General features: G+C 39.0%; 1 protein-coding gene across 1 annotated transcript in view; it reads left to right on the top strand.

Annotated features, from left to right (window-relative positions):
- The window catches only part of plxnb1a (plexin b1a), a 79,187-nt gene extending 62,657 nt beyond the window's left edge, over positions 1 to 16,530 (top strand). Inside the window, 15 exon segments of the mRNA XM_034145425.1 lie at positions 1,345 to 1,562; positions 2,062 to 2,240; positions 2,332 to 2,398; positions 2,478 to 2,624; positions 7,121 to 7,179; positions 7,181 to 7,296; positions 8,222 to 8,325; positions 8,440 to 8,524; positions 9,263 to 9,429; positions 9,748 to 9,908; positions 10,273 to 10,420; positions 10,843 to 10,907; positions 12,365 to 12,440; positions 12,648 to 12,722; positions 14,035 to 16,530. Of these exon segments, the coding sequence (XP_034001316.1) occupies positions 1,345 to 1,562; positions 2,062 to 2,240; positions 2,332 to 2,398; positions 2,478 to 2,624; positions 7,121 to 7,179; positions 7,181 to 7,296; positions 8,222 to 8,325; positions 8,440 to 8,524; positions 9,263 to 9,429; positions 9,748 to 9,908; positions 10,273 to 10,420; positions 10,843 to 10,907; positions 12,365 to 12,440; positions 12,648 to 12,722; positions 14,035 to 14,139 (1,772 nt within the window). The 3' untranslated portion in view covers positions 14,140 to 16,530.
- Positions 16,531 to 20,352: the final 3,822 nt, after the last annotated feature.

The raw sequence follows: 20,352 nt of genomic DNA, 5'->3' as shown, positions 1-20,352 counted from the left end.
TATCATATATTTCCTTATCTGAGTCAGCTTCTTGAGCCGTATCTGGCCGTGCAACACTCACAGTGTCACATACTGTATGCAGAAGTATTATTTTAAGCAACACATTAAGTTGACGAAACACTCGAGTCAAATGTAATTAAAGTCAGATCCACTCGTGTCTTGGACGGGGCAGTGATATCATAAACCTGTTAATGTACGCATTCAAACACTTTTTCTTTTACCAGCTGTATTCACCTTGCAGGTGCAGCTATGTGGCTTTTATCCTGGATAAAGTGTTTAAGTCATGGATGTTTAAACTTTAACTTCTTCATATTTGACTAATATTAAAGTTCACTTTTCATTCAGGAAGTATGACGCTGCGCTGTCAGTATGCTTGTCCATGTTTGAGATTGGTCGAATGCTCCAAATACCACCCATTTCATGTGAGCGCGCACCTAACTAGATAGGACACGGCTGGCTTGAGCGATCCACTTGATAACCAGCGTCGTAGTACAGTTTAGCCAGAGCGCGTATGTTTTGGATTGGGCCAACCGGCTAACTCAAACATATCCAGGTTAGGAAAATCCGGCTTCGTAGTACAGGCCTCAGCTCAGGTGTTTCTTTTGTTGCATAATCATTGCTGTGAATGCTCCATAGTTAGCCGTCTGTAGTCACTAGACAGATGTTTCGGTGTCACCGTAAAAGAGAATTATACATTTCAAAATGTTATAAAAAACATTTAAAACATGCAATATAGAGGCCTTCAATGCAGGAAATGGTAATAAAGTGCACATAGCAACAGTATGTTAGTGTGCAACTTTACCCCCCCATATTATTATTATTATCATTATTCATATTGTTATATAGCCTACTTTGCCCACTTTAGGATAGTTTAAGTTGTTTTTTCAATTATTCTGTCCTTTTTATTTTAAAACATATTGATTTAACAGATATTATATCTTTTTTTAAATACATATTATCAATTCTTGATTATATATATATATATATATATATGAACTTGGTTTCATAGCTATTGGGGCTGTTGTTGTTTTTATAACTATTATTATTTATTTATGCTTTATGTTTTTTTCTGTCTTTCACTCACATTAAATAAACTGCTTTGGATTAGGTTTACGATATGGCATGTTTCTACGTTTGGTTTGACATATACTGCCCTTACATATTGATTTTTAGCAGAGTAAATGTTGGGACAAAACAAGTCAGTGTTTCATAAGAACAGAGCCTGGTTTTGTAGTTTCATTCTTTCCATTAATTGTAAACATAGCGACAAGATAAAATAATAATAATAATAATAAGGTCATAAGGTACACAAACCAAGGCTTTTCTTCCCCTCCCCTCCTCCAGACCTGATGACGGAGATGATGGACATGTCCAGTGATCTGGTGGGCTCGGGGATTCCCTTCCTGGACTACCGGGCATACGCAGAGCGCATCTTCTTCCCCGGCCACCAGGAGTCACCCCTGAGACGAGATCTGGACGTCCCGGAGAGTCGGAGGCAGACGGTGGAGCAGGGGCTGGTGCAGCTGTCCAACCTGCTCAACAGCAAACTCTTCCTCACCAAGGTCTCACAGCAGGGCTATTTTTTCATATTCAGAGCAGGTTTTTGGACAAACAGTTTTCTTAAGGGTGGGCACCACATTACAGGAATCCTTTGTTATTGGGGAAGATGCTCACATCAATATTCCCATGCTTTTTTTCATGAATAAGGAAAAATGATCGTCTTCCCCCGTAAAATTGAATGGGATTGTATTTGTTTCTAAACTTGTTTTCCAAAACATTACTTTTCCCAATAACATAAAAAAAAGTCTTGTATGAAAAATAAAGAACCTCCCAAAACGTTTTTTTATCCACTTGTGCTCACATATAAAAAAGTTACTTATTCTGGAATAAAGCTTTATTTCTTTCCACCTGGTAAAACATTTTTCAGCCTTTAAAATATAGACCACGCATTTTTTTCAGAATTTGTGCAAACATAAACACAGTAAGAGGACAAATAAATAAAAAATATGAATAGTAAAATATGTGCACCAGAATTTAACTTTGTTTGTTTTTACTCTCCAGTTTATTCACACTCTGGAGGTCCAGCGGACGTTCTCCCCCAGGGACCGGGCCTACGTGGCCTCTCTGCTGACGGTGGCCCTGCACGGTAAACTGGAGTACTTCACTGACATCCTGAAGACGCTGCTCAACGATCTGGTGGAACAGTATGTGGCCAAGAACCCCAAACTGATGCTCAGGAGGTAAGGCTGGAGTAGGTTTCTTTATAAATGTATCTTTATAACTTTTGACTTATTTCATCTATAAATGATTTGTTCACTTTTTCTATTCCAGAACGGAATCTGTGGTGGAGAAGCTTTTGACAAACTGGATGTCCATCTGCCTCTTTACCTTTCTGAGGGTATGTTGTCAGGATGCACACTGAATCACTCAAAGTTACATTCTGTGTTAATCATTTGTTGACCGTTATGCTTGGCCAGGAATCAGCAGGGGAGTCCTTCTACATGCTGTTCAGAGCCATAAAGCACCAGGTGGACAAGGGCCCTGTGGACGCTGTGACGGGGAAAGCAAAGTACACACTGAACGACAACAGGCTGCTGCGAGAGGACGTGGAGTACAAAACGCTGGTAAGAAAAACACAAATAGATACAAAACATAAACACTGGCCTGCTTAATATGTTAACAATGTCAGAGGCATGACAATCGAGTGGTGCAGTGTACTGTAGGGCTGCAACAACGAATCGATAAAATAGATAAAAATCGATTGCTAAAAAAGTTGGCAACAAATTCAGTTATCGATTTGTTTGGTCTATGTTGTTACTCTCTGTTTACGGAGCTGGCTACGTCACTCAAAAATAAATGACATCCGAAAAATGGCGGAGGTTTAGAGAAGCACGGTCCGACTCAAATCTTCAACAGCGTGGGAGCACTTTAAACAACAGTAAAAAGTGTGTTACCTGCAAACTGTGTAAAATCGAACTTGCATGGCTCGGGAGCACCACAGTGATGCGGGAACAATGATGACCGGCTCGCTGCACATTATCCGACTAACTTGACTTATTTTAACTTATTTAAACTATGCCAATTTATGGATTCAGCTATTTCAAAGTGTTTGCAAATTTGAAGAAAATAGTTTGGGTTGAGACACCCGGATAATGTGCAGCGAGCCGGTCATTATTTTTTTTTACAATTTAATTTTTTTTTTTTATAATGTATTATTATTTATAACGGCTCAGGTCCATTGACCTTAGCCGTTATAAATAATAATACATTATTAAAAAATTATTATTATATTATATTATTATTATTAAATTATTAAAAATCAACAATGATAACTAACCATGCTTTAATGCTTTAAAAAAACAAAACAGTTAGGTTAGTTATCATTGTTCGAGCAACCTAAAGAGACATATCTTTTGTTAAAAACAAGCTGTTATATAGATTTTGCATATGTTTTATAGCCTACATTTGGGTTGTTTTTGTGTGTTGATGTTGTCAATTTGGAAATGCAATTTTCTGAATAAAATAATGGAAAAAAAACATTTTGCCGCGTTTTTTTATCCGATTAATTGTAGAAATAATCGACAGATTAATCGATTATCAAAATAGTTGTTAGTTGCAGCCCTAGTGCAGTGTTGATGTACTTTTTCAGGAAGTTAGCATCTCAAAGGCTCTCTCGACAAAAAGCTATGGGAATTTTTTTGATAAACACTTTGTGATTTGTGAGGCTTAAATTCAACCAGCAGAAGTAAAAAAGCTAATGTTAGGCTATAAACAAACTACATTACGGTCGCATGGCCGAGCTAGCATTACCGCCGCTAAGCTAAATGTGTTTCGTTGTGACCGTCCCAGAAAAGGTGGTGGTGTTGCAATTTATGTAAAAACAAAATGTCATGCTACCATCCAATCATCTGTGTCTCTCAGCAGACAATTTGAACTACTTGCGCTGAAATTGGAACTTCTTAAGGGTCATTGTATCACTGTTGTAGGGTGCTATAGACCCCCTTCAGCAAGCATTGAGGCTTTATCATCACTGAGTCATCAGTTATCTTGCTTGGATTTTAATGAGTTTTAATGAATTAACTGGGACTTGTTGTCCTCTGTCTCCGATAGTTTTAAATCAACCTGTGACTCTTTTAATCTTACGCAATTTATCAATAGCCCAACTCGTCCTAAACTTAAACACCAAGATAAATCGTCTCTTATCGACTTATGTTTAACAAATGCACCTCATAAGTTTTGGGATATTGGTATTTTTGCAAATGATATGAGTGACCATTGCGCTATAGCTACAATCAGGCAAGCTAAGCTTCCAAAAACAAGACCACAAATAGTTTTTAAACGTGATTTTAAACATTTCTGCGAGCAAGCATTTTTTCATGACCTGTGGGATTTTGATTGGAACAAGATCTCTCTCATTAGTGATGTTGAACTGGCATGGGATTATTTTCATGAGGCTTTTACTAGAATTATAAACAAACGTGCTCCTTTCCGCAAATGTAGGGTGAAAGGGCTAAAGAATCCCTGGTTTAGTCCTCACAGGCAGCTTTCTAATCACAAGTGGATTAGATTGTTTTTAGACAGCTCCGAAATCGTTTCACCTTCCGAGTTAAAAAGGCTAAATCTGAGTACTACATTTCTAATACTACTAGTAACTTAAATGATCCAAAGAAATTCTGGAAGGTAATACAAAACTCATTTGGAACAGAAACTCAAAATGAATTACCAGCCTGCATTGTTACAGACTGGCAAACTCTCACTGACAAATCGGCCATTCTCAACTGCTTTAATGAACATTTGATTTCTTCTGGTTCTTTGTTTGAGTCCTTATATTCGGACCCTGGACAGAACGTTGATTCCTCACCACCTCCATCCCATCCCGTGGCTCAGCCATTCAATTTCACATTTATCAAGGGGATAGAGGTCCACAAAGCATTGCAGAATCTGGATCCACGCATATCGGCAGGTCCAGACAAACTTCCTCCTCATTTTCTTAAATTAGCTGCAGACTTTATAGCTGAGCTGCTTACTTATCTTTTTAATTTAACACTTTTCAACAATGAGATTCCTAACATATGGAAATCTGCATATGTGACCTGCTCCATCGAAATCAGTCGCATTGACCCGAAGACACATTTTGAGTTGTATACACTGTTGGAAAGAGGAGATTCCTAGCTTTCTAATGATATCAGGATTGTTGTTGTACTCCAAATATTAAGCAAAATATGTCACATTATATAATGACTGTCACCGAGTCATCATTTTGAGAAAAAGGCCTTCAAAGTTTCCTCTTCTCTGGAATCCATCGATCTGATTGATTATTAGCGGAGCAAATGATCAAAATACTACGGCGGGAAGATATTTTCGTTTGGATTACTGGTCTGGGGGAAGCTCGCAAGTGTGAGTGTGTGTGTGTGTACGTGTGTGTGTGTGCGTGTGTGTGTGTGTATACGTGTGTGTGTATACGTGTGTGTGTATACGTATGTGTATATACGTGTATATTGTATTTTGCGTTTGTGTATATTGTGTTTGTTTCCCGGGGAAAACACTCAGGAGAAACACCGGCTGTTGTTATGCCTGCTGTGTGACGTTAAGTTACTCCGTTCTCCGCTTGTAAATATGCCGTTACAAGCTTCATAGTTGTATTTATCATCTAAATTTGCCGAAACAAGTTTAATATTCTGAAAGAACAAGACTTTGTTTATTTGAAATCAGATGAAAACAAACTGTAACGGGCCCTGCCGTGTTATCTATGATTACTATACGCCTTACATTCATAATTTCAGCCGGAGGGAGGGGGGGCTGCGCTACGGAAGAGCAGATTGCGAGCGAGAGGTGCCTGTCATCTTCCCCTTACAAGCTTCACAAATGTATTTATCGTGTGATTTTGGAAATAAAAGTTTCCTATTCTGAAAGCCAAGACTTTGTTTATTTAAAATCAAACAAAACACCCGAACCCCGAAAAACTATTTTTTTACGCAAATCCACGTTTATTTTTAAATGAGACGTTGCGACTTCCGACTGATTTCGATAGAGCGGGTCACATTTGTTCTTCCTTTACTGAAAGGAGGGGATCCCTCATCTGTTAATAATTATAGGCCAATTTAAAAAATGATGTGTTGTAGCGAAGGTCCTTGAAAAGCTTCTCAGTGAACAACTTAAATTATTCTTGGACACAAATGATATTTTATCAGAGCACCAATCCGGTTTTAGAAAACAAGACATCACAACAACTGCTGCTATTAAAGTGGTTAACAACATCATTGAGGCATTGGACTGTAAAAAGTATTGTGCAGCTCTATTTATTGATTTGTCAAAGGCGTTTGACACAGTTGATCATACCATCCTGGCGGAAAGACTTCACAGTATCGGCTTTTATTAATCACTATGGGGGAATTCAGGTCCATCCTAAAGGACAGAGAACACGACACCATTGGTAGATGCGAGTGCTCGTATATCCAAAAATCTTTTAAAATGTTGCCCGTTTTTAATGATTTTTAATAGTTTGTTTTATTTCGCATATCGAAATGTGACATTTTATTTGTGTTTTACAGCTGTAATTTGTCTGCCTGTCTTGTCTGTGTTTCATCTGTTGTAACTTCGTTCATGTTGCCCTTCTTGGCCAGGTCACTCTTGGAAAAGAGGTTTTAATCTCAATGAGTCTTTTACCTGGTTAAATAAAGGATATATATATATATGCTAAAGGTGGCTAATGCATGACTGCTTTTGGTATTCTTATAACCAGATGTGTTAAAATGCTGACTCATTACCTTGTTTAAGGATTCATTCCAGCACCACTTTACAAGAGAATCTGCTCTGTAAACACTTTTTAAAATCTGACTTTTTCCATTGTTTTTAATTCTTCTTCTTATCCTTTTTATTACAATTGATGCAAACTGAAAAGATTATTAGAAATGTAAAATAACTTTGTGCTAGACCAGCATTTACATTTGATAACTGTTGTATTAAATAGAGTGAGTTATTTTCTGAATTAAAATACAAAATTAAAATTATTCAGGGGACAACTTCCCTAATGTAAAAACACACAATTGAAGCCTGAAATTCTGCATTTCAGTATTACAATATTTCCCCCATTAACCCCCCCCCCTCCTCCTCTGTGCAGACCCTGAATGTTGTGATGCCTGCTGCAGCCTCCACCGGGGGGGGCTACCACTCAGACGGTACCTGCCAAAGTCTTAGACTGTGACACCATCACGCAAGTGAAGGAGAAACTTCTGGAACAAGCCTGGAAGGGAACCTCCTTTTCCCAGAGGCCACACATCGACTCATTACACCTGGGTACATACACGTTGTTGCATGTAGGAAAATCAGGCTTCAATTTAGCATTGATAAGTGGGCTGTGGGTCAGATGGCTCAGTTGTATGAAATATAATATTGTATTTAAAATGTCAGATTTCACTTAAAGGTCACATTTTCTACATCAGCATGTGTCCCCTCTGTGGAAAGAGACTGAAAATGAGCTGATCAGATTTTGGCCACTTTATGATGTCATAATATTTTTTTGGCTTGTGTAACCATTAGCCAATCACCAACCAAGGTACCCCCCCTCCCCACCTTATCATCTGAATCCCCTCCTAGAGCACCATTGTGTTCTTTTTAACCAAATATCTCTGAGGGGCGTGGGGAGGGGCTCCTTATTTTCATCTAAAGTAACAGACAGAGAATCAGCACTTTTGAAACAGAGGGGATTATGGGATGCTGCAATGATCTGTTTGAGACATGTTGTATATATCTGAGACCTATATTATATTGATGAAAAACAGTATAATAGGGGACCTTTAACATCCATCTTCAAATTTCCGAAAAAAAACATATTCTAGAATTTCTTTTCTGTACGACTTTGAAAGAACATTTAAGGTCAATAATTTAATAAAGTCCCTAATGGGCTTCCATAGAATTCAAATGTCCCTCTATTAAAGCACAGAGCATTTCTCAGCTTGCTTGTTAGACATTTGTCAGAAATGTATTTATTAGGATAAACCCCCTGAGCTGGCCATGCAGCAAATATCTGATCTACAAAAATCCTGCTTCAAAGCTGCAGTCAATCCATGCTGATATTATGAAGCAGGATTAGAGTATTCAAACACAAACAGTTATATCCTTTGATCAAAGTATTATCAAGCCTTTACAATGTGAACAACACGTGTCATATGAACATGTTATAATATCTTACTATATATAACAAACATGTTTTTTCCTGCAGAGTGGCGTTCAGGTGTTGCAGGTCACCTGATCCTCTCAGACGAGGACCTGACGTCAGTAGTACAAGGCTTATGGAAGCGCCTGAATACACTGCAGCACTATAAGGTCAGTGCAAGTCACACACAGAACAACATACACAACAACATACACTCTCATTAAACATGCATGCTGATTGTTTAAGGCTGGAAGTCTTACAGTTGGTATCACTTTTTGACGCAGGTTCCTGACGGAGCAACGGTGGCCCTCGTCACCAGGAACACCAAAAACCATGTCCATGACAGCCATGATTACATGCCTGGAGAAAGTGAGTGTACACACATACTCTGAATTGACACTTGTAAAAAAAGTCTACATTATTTGTATGTTTTCTATACTGTATTTTGGAAATTAAAGAGACCCACCTTTTTAATATGGCTTTTAATGGAATTTTATTTATTATAAATTAAGAAATGTCTGTTCTTATTTTTTTTTATTATTCTTATTTAATAGTATTTATTTCTTAGTTGTATTCCATACGGTGTTCATTGACTTCTGCTGGCTTTAAGTGTTTTCATCCATCACAAAGTCATGTGTTACTTGGCATTTATTACCTAGGATGGTGGGGGGGATTGTTTGTTGTTTTTATTTCTGGTGTGTGTTACCTTTTGTGTATGAAAAGTGCTATTTAAATAATGTTTGATTCGATTTGGAAAAGTAATTTCTATTAGTTGAACCGAGTGTAAATGACCAGTAGAGGGCGCTGTTTGACTATATGCATGTGTTGTGTTGCATGGGATCAATGGAAGTAGGAACTCAAAGTCAGCATTAAAGGTAGTGGTAAAATCACAGAAAGATAGGCAATATTATTGAATATAGCTGTTTTCTTTATTCCATCATCTGTTTTCATATTTATAATAATATTAACATTGATTAATGACAAAATAAACTTTGTTTCACATTATTCAAAACACTGAAATGACGGATAAATATGCTTTGTCCTTGGTTGGGATTTTCATACTGAACCACTCTAAAATCTTGTCTTGATGTTGTGTCCTCCTTCCAGAGACCCCCATGCTGGATGACATGGAGGAGGGGGGGGTGAGGCTGTGGCACCTGGTGAAAGCCAGCGAGGAGTCTGAGCTGCCCAAACACAGGAGAGGGAGTGAGAGGGGGGGGGAGAGGGCCAAGGCCATCCCCGAGATCTACCTCACCCGCCTGCTCTCCATGAAGGTAACACACACACACACACACACACACACACACACACACACACACACACACACACACACACACACACACACACACCACACACACACACACACACACACACACACACACACACACACATACCACACACACACACTTAAACATGTGTGCCTCACTTTGAAAAAGAAGCTTATAGAGATAAAAAGATAACTAGAAATATGTTCAGAATAGTTTCCACTTTCAGTTTAAACCCTCAGTCATGATTGTCATAAATTATGGAAATTAGATTTGCGTACAGATCTTGTTTATTCATCTGTTTGTCTTTTATCCGCTCCGTCTCAGGGCACGCTGCAGAAGTTTGTGGATGATCTGTTCACGGCGATCCTCAGCACCAGCCGCCCCGTTCCTCTGGCGGTCAAATACTTCTTCGACCTGCTAGATGATCAGGCTCTGAAGCACGGCATCACCGACCCCGAGACCATCCATATCTGGAAAACCAACAGGTAACCTCGGAAAGACCTGGGTGTTGAAGCCAGAACGAAACCGACTTGTGCTGGGCGGACTTTGAGACATGTTATACACACACATCAGGAGAAAACATCGGCCAAAGGTTTCGGAACTTCATGCTTCAGTGAAGCCTACGCACATACAACATACATGTGTACCACAACTGGATGCATAGTTTCACCAAGACCTGATATCAACAATGCACTAATGTTACCACAGATCATATAAATTATCACGGTGTTATTTAGACATTTTCACACACCTACTTTGGTTCAAGGGGTAAAGCCGTAAGTAGAATAGTTATTATTATTATTATTAATGATCTGCCATATAAATGACTGTCTCTTTTTCTCTGGTCAGTTTACCGCTGCGGTTCTGGATCAACATCCTGAAGAACCCGCAGTTCATCTTCGACGTGCAGACCTCGGACCACGTGGACGCCGTGCTGTCCGTCATCGCTCAGACCTTCATGGACTCCTGCACCATCGCCGACCACAAGCTGGGACGGGTGAGATCAGTGTCACTGTAACGCAGCGTTATTACACTGTACCGCTGTGTAGTAGTAAATATGATTTAAAAAACGCTATGCTTAATGATTTATATGAATCTATCATCATTTATATACAAATATATATGTTCTTTAGACAGGGACTACAGAGGAAAAACTATAATAAAATAACAGATACATAAATAAATAGAACACTAGTGTATATACTGTTTACATTATAAGTTAGCAAAGTAATTACAGTTTTATTTGTATTAAATGTAAATGCACTAGGTACAGTAAGAACAATATAAACAAATCAGCGAATTAATAATAATCTTCTCATAATGTGAGAAAAAGCTACGTTTAATACCAGTAGCATATTTAAATTAACAACTCTTTATACGCCCTGTTTAACGTGATATCCATTTGTCTTCCTCTCACAGGACTCGCCCATCAACAAGTTGCTGTACGCCAGAGACATCCCGCGCTACAAGCAGATGGTGGAGAGGTAAGAATATGGCAGCAGGTTCCCAACTGACCCCAGGCATAAAAACGGGAGGGAGGGGGGGAAAGAGAGAAAGAGAGAAAGAGAGAGCGAGGCCTGGGACAATCTGTGGAGGCAGACAGGGCAGACTGCCAGGCTCCATGCATGGCTGGTCTGAGAGCAGCTGCTACACTGCTGCTGTCTGCTGCCCCTCACACTGCTGGGAGAGCTGCTGACAGACTCCTGAGGAACATATCGGCCTCATCAGTCCTGTTCAGGGTGGGAGGGATGACTGTTCAAATGTTACATTAACTAGTTACCTGTACTTTTGGATAACCGCAATATTAAATCCAAAGCAAATAAGCACAAGAGAAAAAATATATACATTTGCAGTTTTTACAAGGAATTTGCTTTAGAACTTATAAAAACTATTTTGAAACGATTTTAAAATTAAGAAAATTGCAAGACATATAAATATGCTAATTATAAATAATATATTACATTTGGCTTTTAATGAAGTTGTATTTATTCTTATTTTATAATTGTGTAATCAATCCTGTGGTTATTGATTTCAGTCGGTATTACTTTTTATGTTGCTCCTTTAATCAATCACACAGTTATGTCTGATTCTATTTATTACATGGGAAGGGACGGGTATTATTTTTAATTTTGGTTTGTGAAACACTGAAGTGTTAAATGTTGTCCTATATAAATACAGTTTGATTTAAACAGAAGTGTGAAAAATATACAGAGGAAGTTCCACGGTTCAGTGTGCACAGCTTGTTAGGCTTTCCTTTGGTAGCAATGAACTAAACATATATAATACACCTTGTCAAAATTGCATCAAAAACGATACTTCCAAACACACAACTGGGAGTAAGCATCCTTTCATATGAGATGACTGAGCACTGTGTTTTTGTTTGTTTTTTAAATATTAAGATAGTGCCTTTATTTGAGTGACAGTGGTGAGTAAGGGGATGACACGTGGTCCTCCACAGGGGGACCCAGCCGCAGAACATCGGCTGCCCCCCCCCTCTACCAACTGAGCTGTATGGGTCTAACACTGCATTTATTTCTTTTTTTGTACAAACTCTGAATTCCAATTGCATAACAAAAGCAACTTTGTCTTTTGGATTCATACTCGATGAGCTGAAGGTCATAGAGAATATGTCTTTCCTTCTAACTGACTGAAGAACACATCCTTGAGTCTAAAAAGATGAATAGTTTCAGATTGCATGTGGCCACTTCAGATCAATGTGTCTGTATCTCCTGAACTTCATGCAGACAGAAGTCAGGATGAGGTGAAAGTCCTGTCCAATAGAATTGAAGACACTTAGGAGCATGATAGTCCATTCCATTTCAAATTCAAGAAGCAGGGTATTTATTCTCAAACGATACAAAAGTAGAACATATATTTGTATGTAAACCTTAATTCAATGCAGTTCTTTCCTTGATTTCTATACCAACTCCTTTCTCTCCAGGTACTACGCAGACATCCGTCAGACCATCTCGGCCAGCGACCAGGAGATGAACTCCGCTCTGGCTGAACTCTCTCGTGTACGCTCCCCTCTCTTGTTCTTCCACTTCTGCAAGAATAGCTTCTTTATGTTAGCCGACGTTGAACACATAAATCATCTTAAGGTTCTGGAAGTCACTGTGTGCCTGACAAGCTAGATTAAAATAAAATATGAATGGCAAGCGATGCAATTCTGAACAGCCCCCGCCCCCCCTCACCTCTCTCTCTTCTCTCTCCTCACATCACAGAACTACACAGCAGAGGTCAACTGCCTCGTGGCTTTACATGAGCTGTACAAGTACATCAACAAATACTACGATCAAGTGAGTACACCGGGGCGTGTTGTGTTGTTGTTCAAATGCTTCTCTACTACATGCACAAATAATTTAGTCTCTGTAAGTGCTGGAATACAGCAGGGGAATGGTATCTGCTGCGTCTCATAGATACCAGTGCACATGTGTAGCAAGGCTGGGTATCGCCAACAAATTCTCTTTCATTTCAATTTTCAAGGTCCTGAATATGATTTGTTTATATACTGGTTTAATGAGGGATATTTCAGGTTAGGGTTAATCCATTTTGCTTGGTTTTGAAATACATTCTACTACAGTTCTAGGAAGACTGGGGGCAGCAAACGCTTCTTCAGGAAAAAACTCAACTCTTGTTTTAGAAGCTAGATGCTTTTAATTTGAAACTGCAGTGTTCTGTTTGCATTAGCAACATCATGTTCTTAGACTGGACCTCAAACACCAAGGAGTGATACTGCAAATGTATACATAACTTTGATCAGTTAGCCATAGGCTCAGCTACCATAGTGTTACCTCATTTGGGGATAGATAGGGATTCAACGGTCTTATCATACACATTTTTTAAATAATCAACAAATACTACGATGGAGTGAGTACGCCACAGCATGTTGTGCTGTTGTTCAGATGCTTCTCTACTACATGCACAAATCATTTATTATCTGTAAGTGCTGGAATACAGCAGGGGAATGGTATCTGCTGCGTCTCATAGATACCAGTGCACATGTGCAGCTAGGGCTGCGAATCACCACCGAATTCCAGAGGATTCCGATTCACAAGGTCCCAATAATGATATACTCAGGTTTGGTTTAAATAGGCCCTATTCTGCTCGTTTTCAGGATCATATCAGTATGTAGTGTCTCTACTGTGACATGTCTCCATGCTTTAATGTTCAAAAAGCTCTTTATTTTTCTCATACTGCCTGTGCTGCAGTACCTCTTTTCACCCTCTGTCTGAAACCAGAGCCTGCTCTGATGGTTAGCTGGCCGGCTCTGTTGTGATTGGTCAAATGCTTAGAGATGTCCCGCCCCATGCAATTAAGACAGGAAAAAAGTTCTCAGCATTAGGGCATCCAACGGAAGAAGCAAATATTAAAGAAGAATATCAGAATTGTATGAATCCATATCAGACCATTCAAATAAAAATCCATTATTGAATCAGAGAATCCATTTGAAAACCTACCCCTTTATGCAATGCATTTTTTTTTTTTTTATAGTGGCATGTTTACATCTCTTTTTTTCAACGATGGGTCACAATTGTTCATTGATTTCAGACATAACACAGAAAGTTAATCTAAAGCAATATAATTGTACTGTTTTCCCTCTTCCTGCAGATCATCACAGCCCTGGAGGAGGACTGCACCGCCCAGAAGATGCAGCTGGGTTACCGGCTGCAACAGATCGCTGCCGCCGTGGAAAACAAAGTCACTGACCTATGACCCAACGGACTGGATACATTTCTCCTCTAAAATAAAAGACAATAATGGGAGCAGCTTCTGTCTCCTGGAGAAAAGAATAATCTTTTTATAATGCGAAAGGTATGGCACATTCTGTCATTTTGACTTTTAGTGAAGGGAGGGATGATCTTAAGAGGATCACTGACTCTAAAACTCCCATGAACTGAACACTGGGAGTTAACGGGAAGAATATGTGAAATGAAGCACATTTAAAACAAAGGAATTTACATGACTTCTCTCGTAAGGATTTCCAAACTAAAGGGAGACATTATATCAAACATTTTCCTCCGTGGCTCGCTGGACTTCTTGACGAACTGCACTGAACATTCCTTATAGTCCTACGATGAGGAATGGAAGCTGTAGGTGTGCTGGACGAAGAAACACGTTTTCAAACATGATATGTCCAAGTCTTACGTAAAGGACGAATAGACAAAGAGCTGTTGAGGCCTGTCCGTATTCGAAGGATGTTTCATTCTGCTTTTAGCTTCCTTAAATCATTCTACCAAGTCTTACTCTGTGGTGTTTAAAGAGCTGTTATTGGACAGTTTGGGGTCCATGGACAGGCTTTCTTTCTTACATTTTTTTAAGCGTTACATTGCCAGTTGTGCTTTTTACTGCAATTTATATTTGCTGCCTGTAGTTTGAAGAACTGAAAATCAGTGTTTTGTAAAAAGTGTTGATTTTATTTCTACTCATGACTTCCTGTTATTCTGAATGTTCCTTTTCTTAGGTCTTTTTGTTCTATGTTTCTATGTACTACAGACAGTTTGGAAGAGGTGCGTTTAGATAACTCATTAACTGATCCGTCCTTTAAGAAAACCATTACAATAATATATTAAACAACGTGTAGACAAATCCATAACAATCTCTACTAATTATTTTTTGTGTATGGAAGACCAAGCATTGACTTATTGGAAATAAATGCACAACTATATAAATAATGTTCATAGCAGCTAAGGAATATTTCACTACTACCGGGTGTTTTTAACGCGTCTGACTGACAGTTTTTATTCCCTAAAATACTTTTTTTAAGACAGACTTGGGTAACTGTTCAATATGTATAAAACTTTGTATTAGGGCCATTGGATTTTTTTATTACGGAACATGTATAAGAGAAGATTCTGATAATCTCTAAAAATTGCAAATTTACAAGAAAGAAACTTAAATATTGTTCCACGAAATATGCCAGATGCATGTGTTGGTGAGGAGCTTTAGCAGTATGGACCATGGTGATGTCCAGCCTGTAGATCCTAATACGCAAAAGCCATGACCTCATCCAAATCAGTTTATTGTTTTTTATCTGAATAATGTCAGTCGGGGTCCGCATGTAAATTTGGTCATTCTGGACTAAAACCCTAAATCTTTCCTAATTGCTAAATCCCATTGCAAAGTGTAATTTGATTAGGTCAACCACTGCAGGCAGTCTACATTGGATGCAGGTGAAGCTACAGTATGTGGTTAATGTAAAGTTCAGCCTCCCCAAGCTCTAGCATTCTCTTTTTTAACTAAAATGTCCCCTAATACACCGTCATAAATCACGACGTAATAATACAGTCACCTCATATACAGTATGTGCATTTCATCAGTTTATTTAATTTGCCTTGGCCAATTGTATGTATTTATTATTTAGTTTTTATTAAGTCAAGCTTGATCTTCCATATCTAAGAGGTTTTTTGTATTTTTTTACGCAGCCAATACCGCAAGTTATTTTGATCTTCCTCACATATTTTAGGCTGTTTCGTGCTGAAGGTAAATTGCCTGTGCCAAGATTTTTTTGCTTTATTTTTATAAATGTTTTGCCAGACGTGTTACCACGGAGCAAAGCTGCACTTCTTTATCTTTTAGTAATTCTTTCCATTCTCTCAAGACTTAATATGATTAATAAACAGACGTGCCTATTTTCCCTGTTGCTCAATGATGCCACATGTAAAAGATGTTTCTAGTTTTCTTCAATTTAATTTATTATTCCTATTTATTCTATTGCATTTGTGGTTGCTTTTATTTTTTCAGACATATAAAATGATAGTGGGTATGCCCCTTCCAATCAGATTTTAATCATGTTTTGTTTTTTTAGAGCAACAGATTTTTTTTTTACATTATGGGAAATCGCGTTGATCTCAAGATAGTAGCAACTGTCTTGAAATCTGAATGAAATATCTTCTTTTGCATCATTTTTAGAAGCAGTAGAGAAACATGATTTGTACAGATGCTATTATGTTGTACATTCAAAAAAACATTCTTTGCACATTAGTGTTGCTTGTGGCTAACTTGTTTATGCAAAGCTCGGTTCCAATGTGTTTACCATGTTCCTGTAGATCAGGGGTCGGCAACCTTTTTGATATGGAGTGCCATTCAAAGAAAATTATTTTATCAGCGTGCAGAGGGGTGGGGGGGGGGTGAAGAGCTTGACGCTCGTGAACTGTCAACAGGAGGGCGGGGGGAGGTGGTGAGGAGCTCGACGCTCGTGAACTGTCAACAGGAGGGCGGGGGAGCCTCGCTGCGGGGAAGCAGTGTGTGGACCTGTCAGCGCAACTTACTGACAGGTCCACACACTGACCATTACATTACTGATGGTCCAATCGCCAATTTTGGGGCCGATCGCCGGAATCAGTATCGGCCGATACCGATCCGATCGAGTGGGCGGGGTCTATGGGGATCTTCCATTTAAAGTGATGTTTAAAACTCAGTTAATGGGGCTCATTCACTGGCGCTTCCACAAACAACAACCAACATAATTATTACATTCAAATGAAGTACATTATTCAAGTTTACATTCACTTAATAACACGGGAGAAATGAACGGAAGCTCTCTTTTCCTCTCTCCCCCTCTCTCTCTCTCCTGACAGGCAGCCTGTCAGTATCTCATGCAGCTCACTGATCCAGTAACGCGTGACACGACAGTGAAGAATAAACATATGTATAACTAGTTTAGCTTGTTCCAGAGGTAGATAAAATAGCTAAGTGTGTTAGGTCTAACTCTTGTGTGTTTCACTCCGCTCACCGGTCCGTCACAGCGGGTGGAGCTGCAGGATTTTTGCTTCACACACGTTGCATACCGCCATTATATTGTCATTTTCGGACACCTTAAAATACTGCCAGACTGGTGAAGCCATTTTGGCGAGCTTGTTTTGCCGCGCACAGAGAAAAGTGTCATGTATTTTACGTCTTGCGATCGGCTCTCGCGATCGGCATTTTTAGAGAGCACCGATCGATCGGTAGAGAGTGAGTATCGGCCGATATCGATCGGCGGCCGATCGGTCGGAGCATCCCTAACTTACATGATGCCGAATTTAACAAACAAATTTAAATAATTGGTTTAAACGGCATAATAATGACGATCGTCCGTTCTGTGATTCTCCAGAACACACATGGCCAGTCCGCCCCTGTGTAGCATGTTATTTCGATGAGAGATGAACAGATCGCCACTGGGCTTTCAACTAAAGACACAGCCACGCAAAAACTGCGGTATTTGTACAGCTCCTTATGGCTACTGCAATTTGTGAAGTGCTTTCCTCCGTGGTGAAACGATCAGCACTGCACTACGGAGGAAAGCGGCAGAAAGTCGCCTGGAGTTAAAGAGAGCGGGGCTGCGTTGCGTGCATTGGTTCCTTCTGCAGGTAATGTGGAGACGCGCTCTGGCGGCGGTCTCGTTCAGGATCCAAAAATAAAATTTAAATATTTTGCACACTTATTCCACTTATTCCTAGTGTGCCACTGGTTATGGTGCCGCGTGCCAATGGTGGCACGCGTGCCAGGGGTTGCCGACCCCTGCTGTAGATACATACTGCTCTTAAGTAACCTCCACTAGTGTTCTCTTACTAATTGTTAGGATGAACCTAATGACAACTTAATGTGATGCAATAAAGTGGTCCCAAAGTTAATGAGTGTCTCAAGTTATTTGGGTAAGTGTTGATTGTAATTAAACATCTTCAGTCTCAGAAACATGATTGAGAAAGCGTATAATGAAGCTCTAATGCAGTATTTTTTGTAATGAATGGTACAGGTCCTTTTTAATAGTGTCTACATTTGTCATTGTGCTACTAAAATGTTATTGTATGATCTCTCTCATGTTCTTTCTCATTTGGTTGGTGTGACTGCTTCCTTTGCACTGAGGTGGGCGTGGCTTAGGGTAATCAGTAAATTGGCAGCATCTGGGCTCGTTCGCAACACATGGGCTAGTTAGAGACACCTGGTGCCAGTGCGCCTTTAAAAACCCTCTTGGTGTTCACTGCCTGGCTTTTTATATCCTGAGACACCCATTTTATTAGTGTGAATGCTGTTTACAGCATTCACACTAATTTCAAATCAACCAATACTTTGGCTCTCAATAACTTCAGCATACTTTCAGCTACAGAAACCATTTGAATATCAAACTATTCAGCCTTTTCAGCAATCGATGGGAAACTTTCAACTTTTTCAAAATATTTCATACTTTGAAATATTCAGATTTTTAAACTCTTTTTTTAACATGGAAGTCAATGGGAGGAACCTTCAAATCCTCTTTTACCTACACCTTGCGCCAAATGCTTCTCCTTCCACATACTTTCAGCTAGAGACTTCATTCTAACTTTAAAATGATCACAAGACCTTCAGCTATAAAACTTGTTATTCAGATTTTTCATATATTTTACACTTTTTGAGATATAACTTATAACTTATATAACTTAGTTTGGAGCTTGGTAAAGAGGCTTTATTCAGATTTTAACATGAGTGTGTATGGAGCAGCTCGTTAAGGCTTAGAGTGCTTTGATCTCAAAACAGAGTGGAGGACAGCTTGAAATTCGCCCCAAAAAATGTTTTAAACCTGCCATAATTCCCAAACCCTACACTCCTGAGACATAATTTGTCATGAAAAACGTAGGAAAACCTCTCCTAGGTTGGAAAATAAAAAAGAATTAAGAAAAAATATCAAACAAAATGCCTCTTGAGGGCATGAACAGACAGAAACTTGTCAAAAATTCCACCTTGCTCCCAATAGACTCCCATGTAAACCATTTCCGGATCTTTCTTCAGAACAGAGAGAAGTAAACTTTAAACAAACTGCTCCCATCTCCACATTTTACACACAAAACCAAAAAATCAAACATATCAGTTCATTGGGGTTCCCTGATGCTCACGGTCTGGTCATTTTTTTATAGGAGCCATAGTTTTTTAACAGGTGGCAAAATTGTCAGATATAATCCTCAATGCATTCTTAATGGGACTCAGTGCTGCAGCTGGTAACCATGGTGTTGCTGGGCAGATTGAAACCTCTGATCTCTGGGCTCACACAGGTGTTATGATTATTTGTTATGATTAGGTGCTCAGCACAGAAACAAACACTGACAAACAGACTGGACTTTAACCTGTTAAGCCCCAAAGCCCCCGTCTTTTTACGTTTTTTTTTTTCTTTTAATTTTTTTTCTTTGGATGGAATGAATACCTATGGTGATAATTCAATGTAATACATCATTTTTATAGTCTGGTACCTGAAAAAGGTCAAATGGCACTGATGGAACCAGATGTACCCAAATGTGCCGAAAGCTTATTCCGCCTGGAACTTTTTTTTGCTAAACCTCTCTAAAAAGGTCAAATTTAACTTGTTTTGCCTCAATCTTGATACAGGGTACTTATTCTATGTTATAGTTTGGATTCCTAAAGCTTTTAGTCTACCATCCCATCATTCAAGGGTGGTTTTCACTATAAGTAATGTTTTTTCTTTAGGCGGAGGTAAGAATTTACCTTTTTTTACTATGTTCCATTCTGGCACTTCTACATCCAACTCACAGATGTAACCTTGCTTTGATAAAAGAAATTATTCATATAACCCTTTTAGAAGTGAAGTTGTAGTCATTTGTTTTGGGCATGTCATTTTCGAGCCTGAAACATGAAAAACAGGCTCGGGGCTTAACAGGTTAACAGACTGTCTCAGCCTATTATTTTCTGTCTGATGGAGACTTCATACTGACTTCAACATGTTCCACATATTTTATACATTATTGATGACGTATGGTTTTAGTCAAAAGGTTTGCAGTCAAAATATTCTGCTGCTTTCCCAAGCCTTTTTACTTTCTTTTATCTTCTTAATACACATTCATTCGCTACATCTGATATTTAACTCCTTCGGCCTACTTTCAGCTGCAGAAACCATTCAACTATTACATTATTCAGCTATTTCAGGACATTGAGGCTATACATGTTGTTGTTTATACCTTT

Source organism: Trematomus bernacchii, unplaced genomic scaffold (assembly GCF_902827165.1).
Source record: "Trematomus bernacchii unplaced genomic scaffold, fTreBer1.1, whole genome shotgun sequence".
Lineage (NCBI taxonomy): Eukaryota > Metazoa > Chordata > Actinopteri > Perciformes > Nototheniidae > Trematomus > Trematomus bernacchii.
This window is presented reverse-complemented; position numbering and strand designations above follow the sequence as displayed.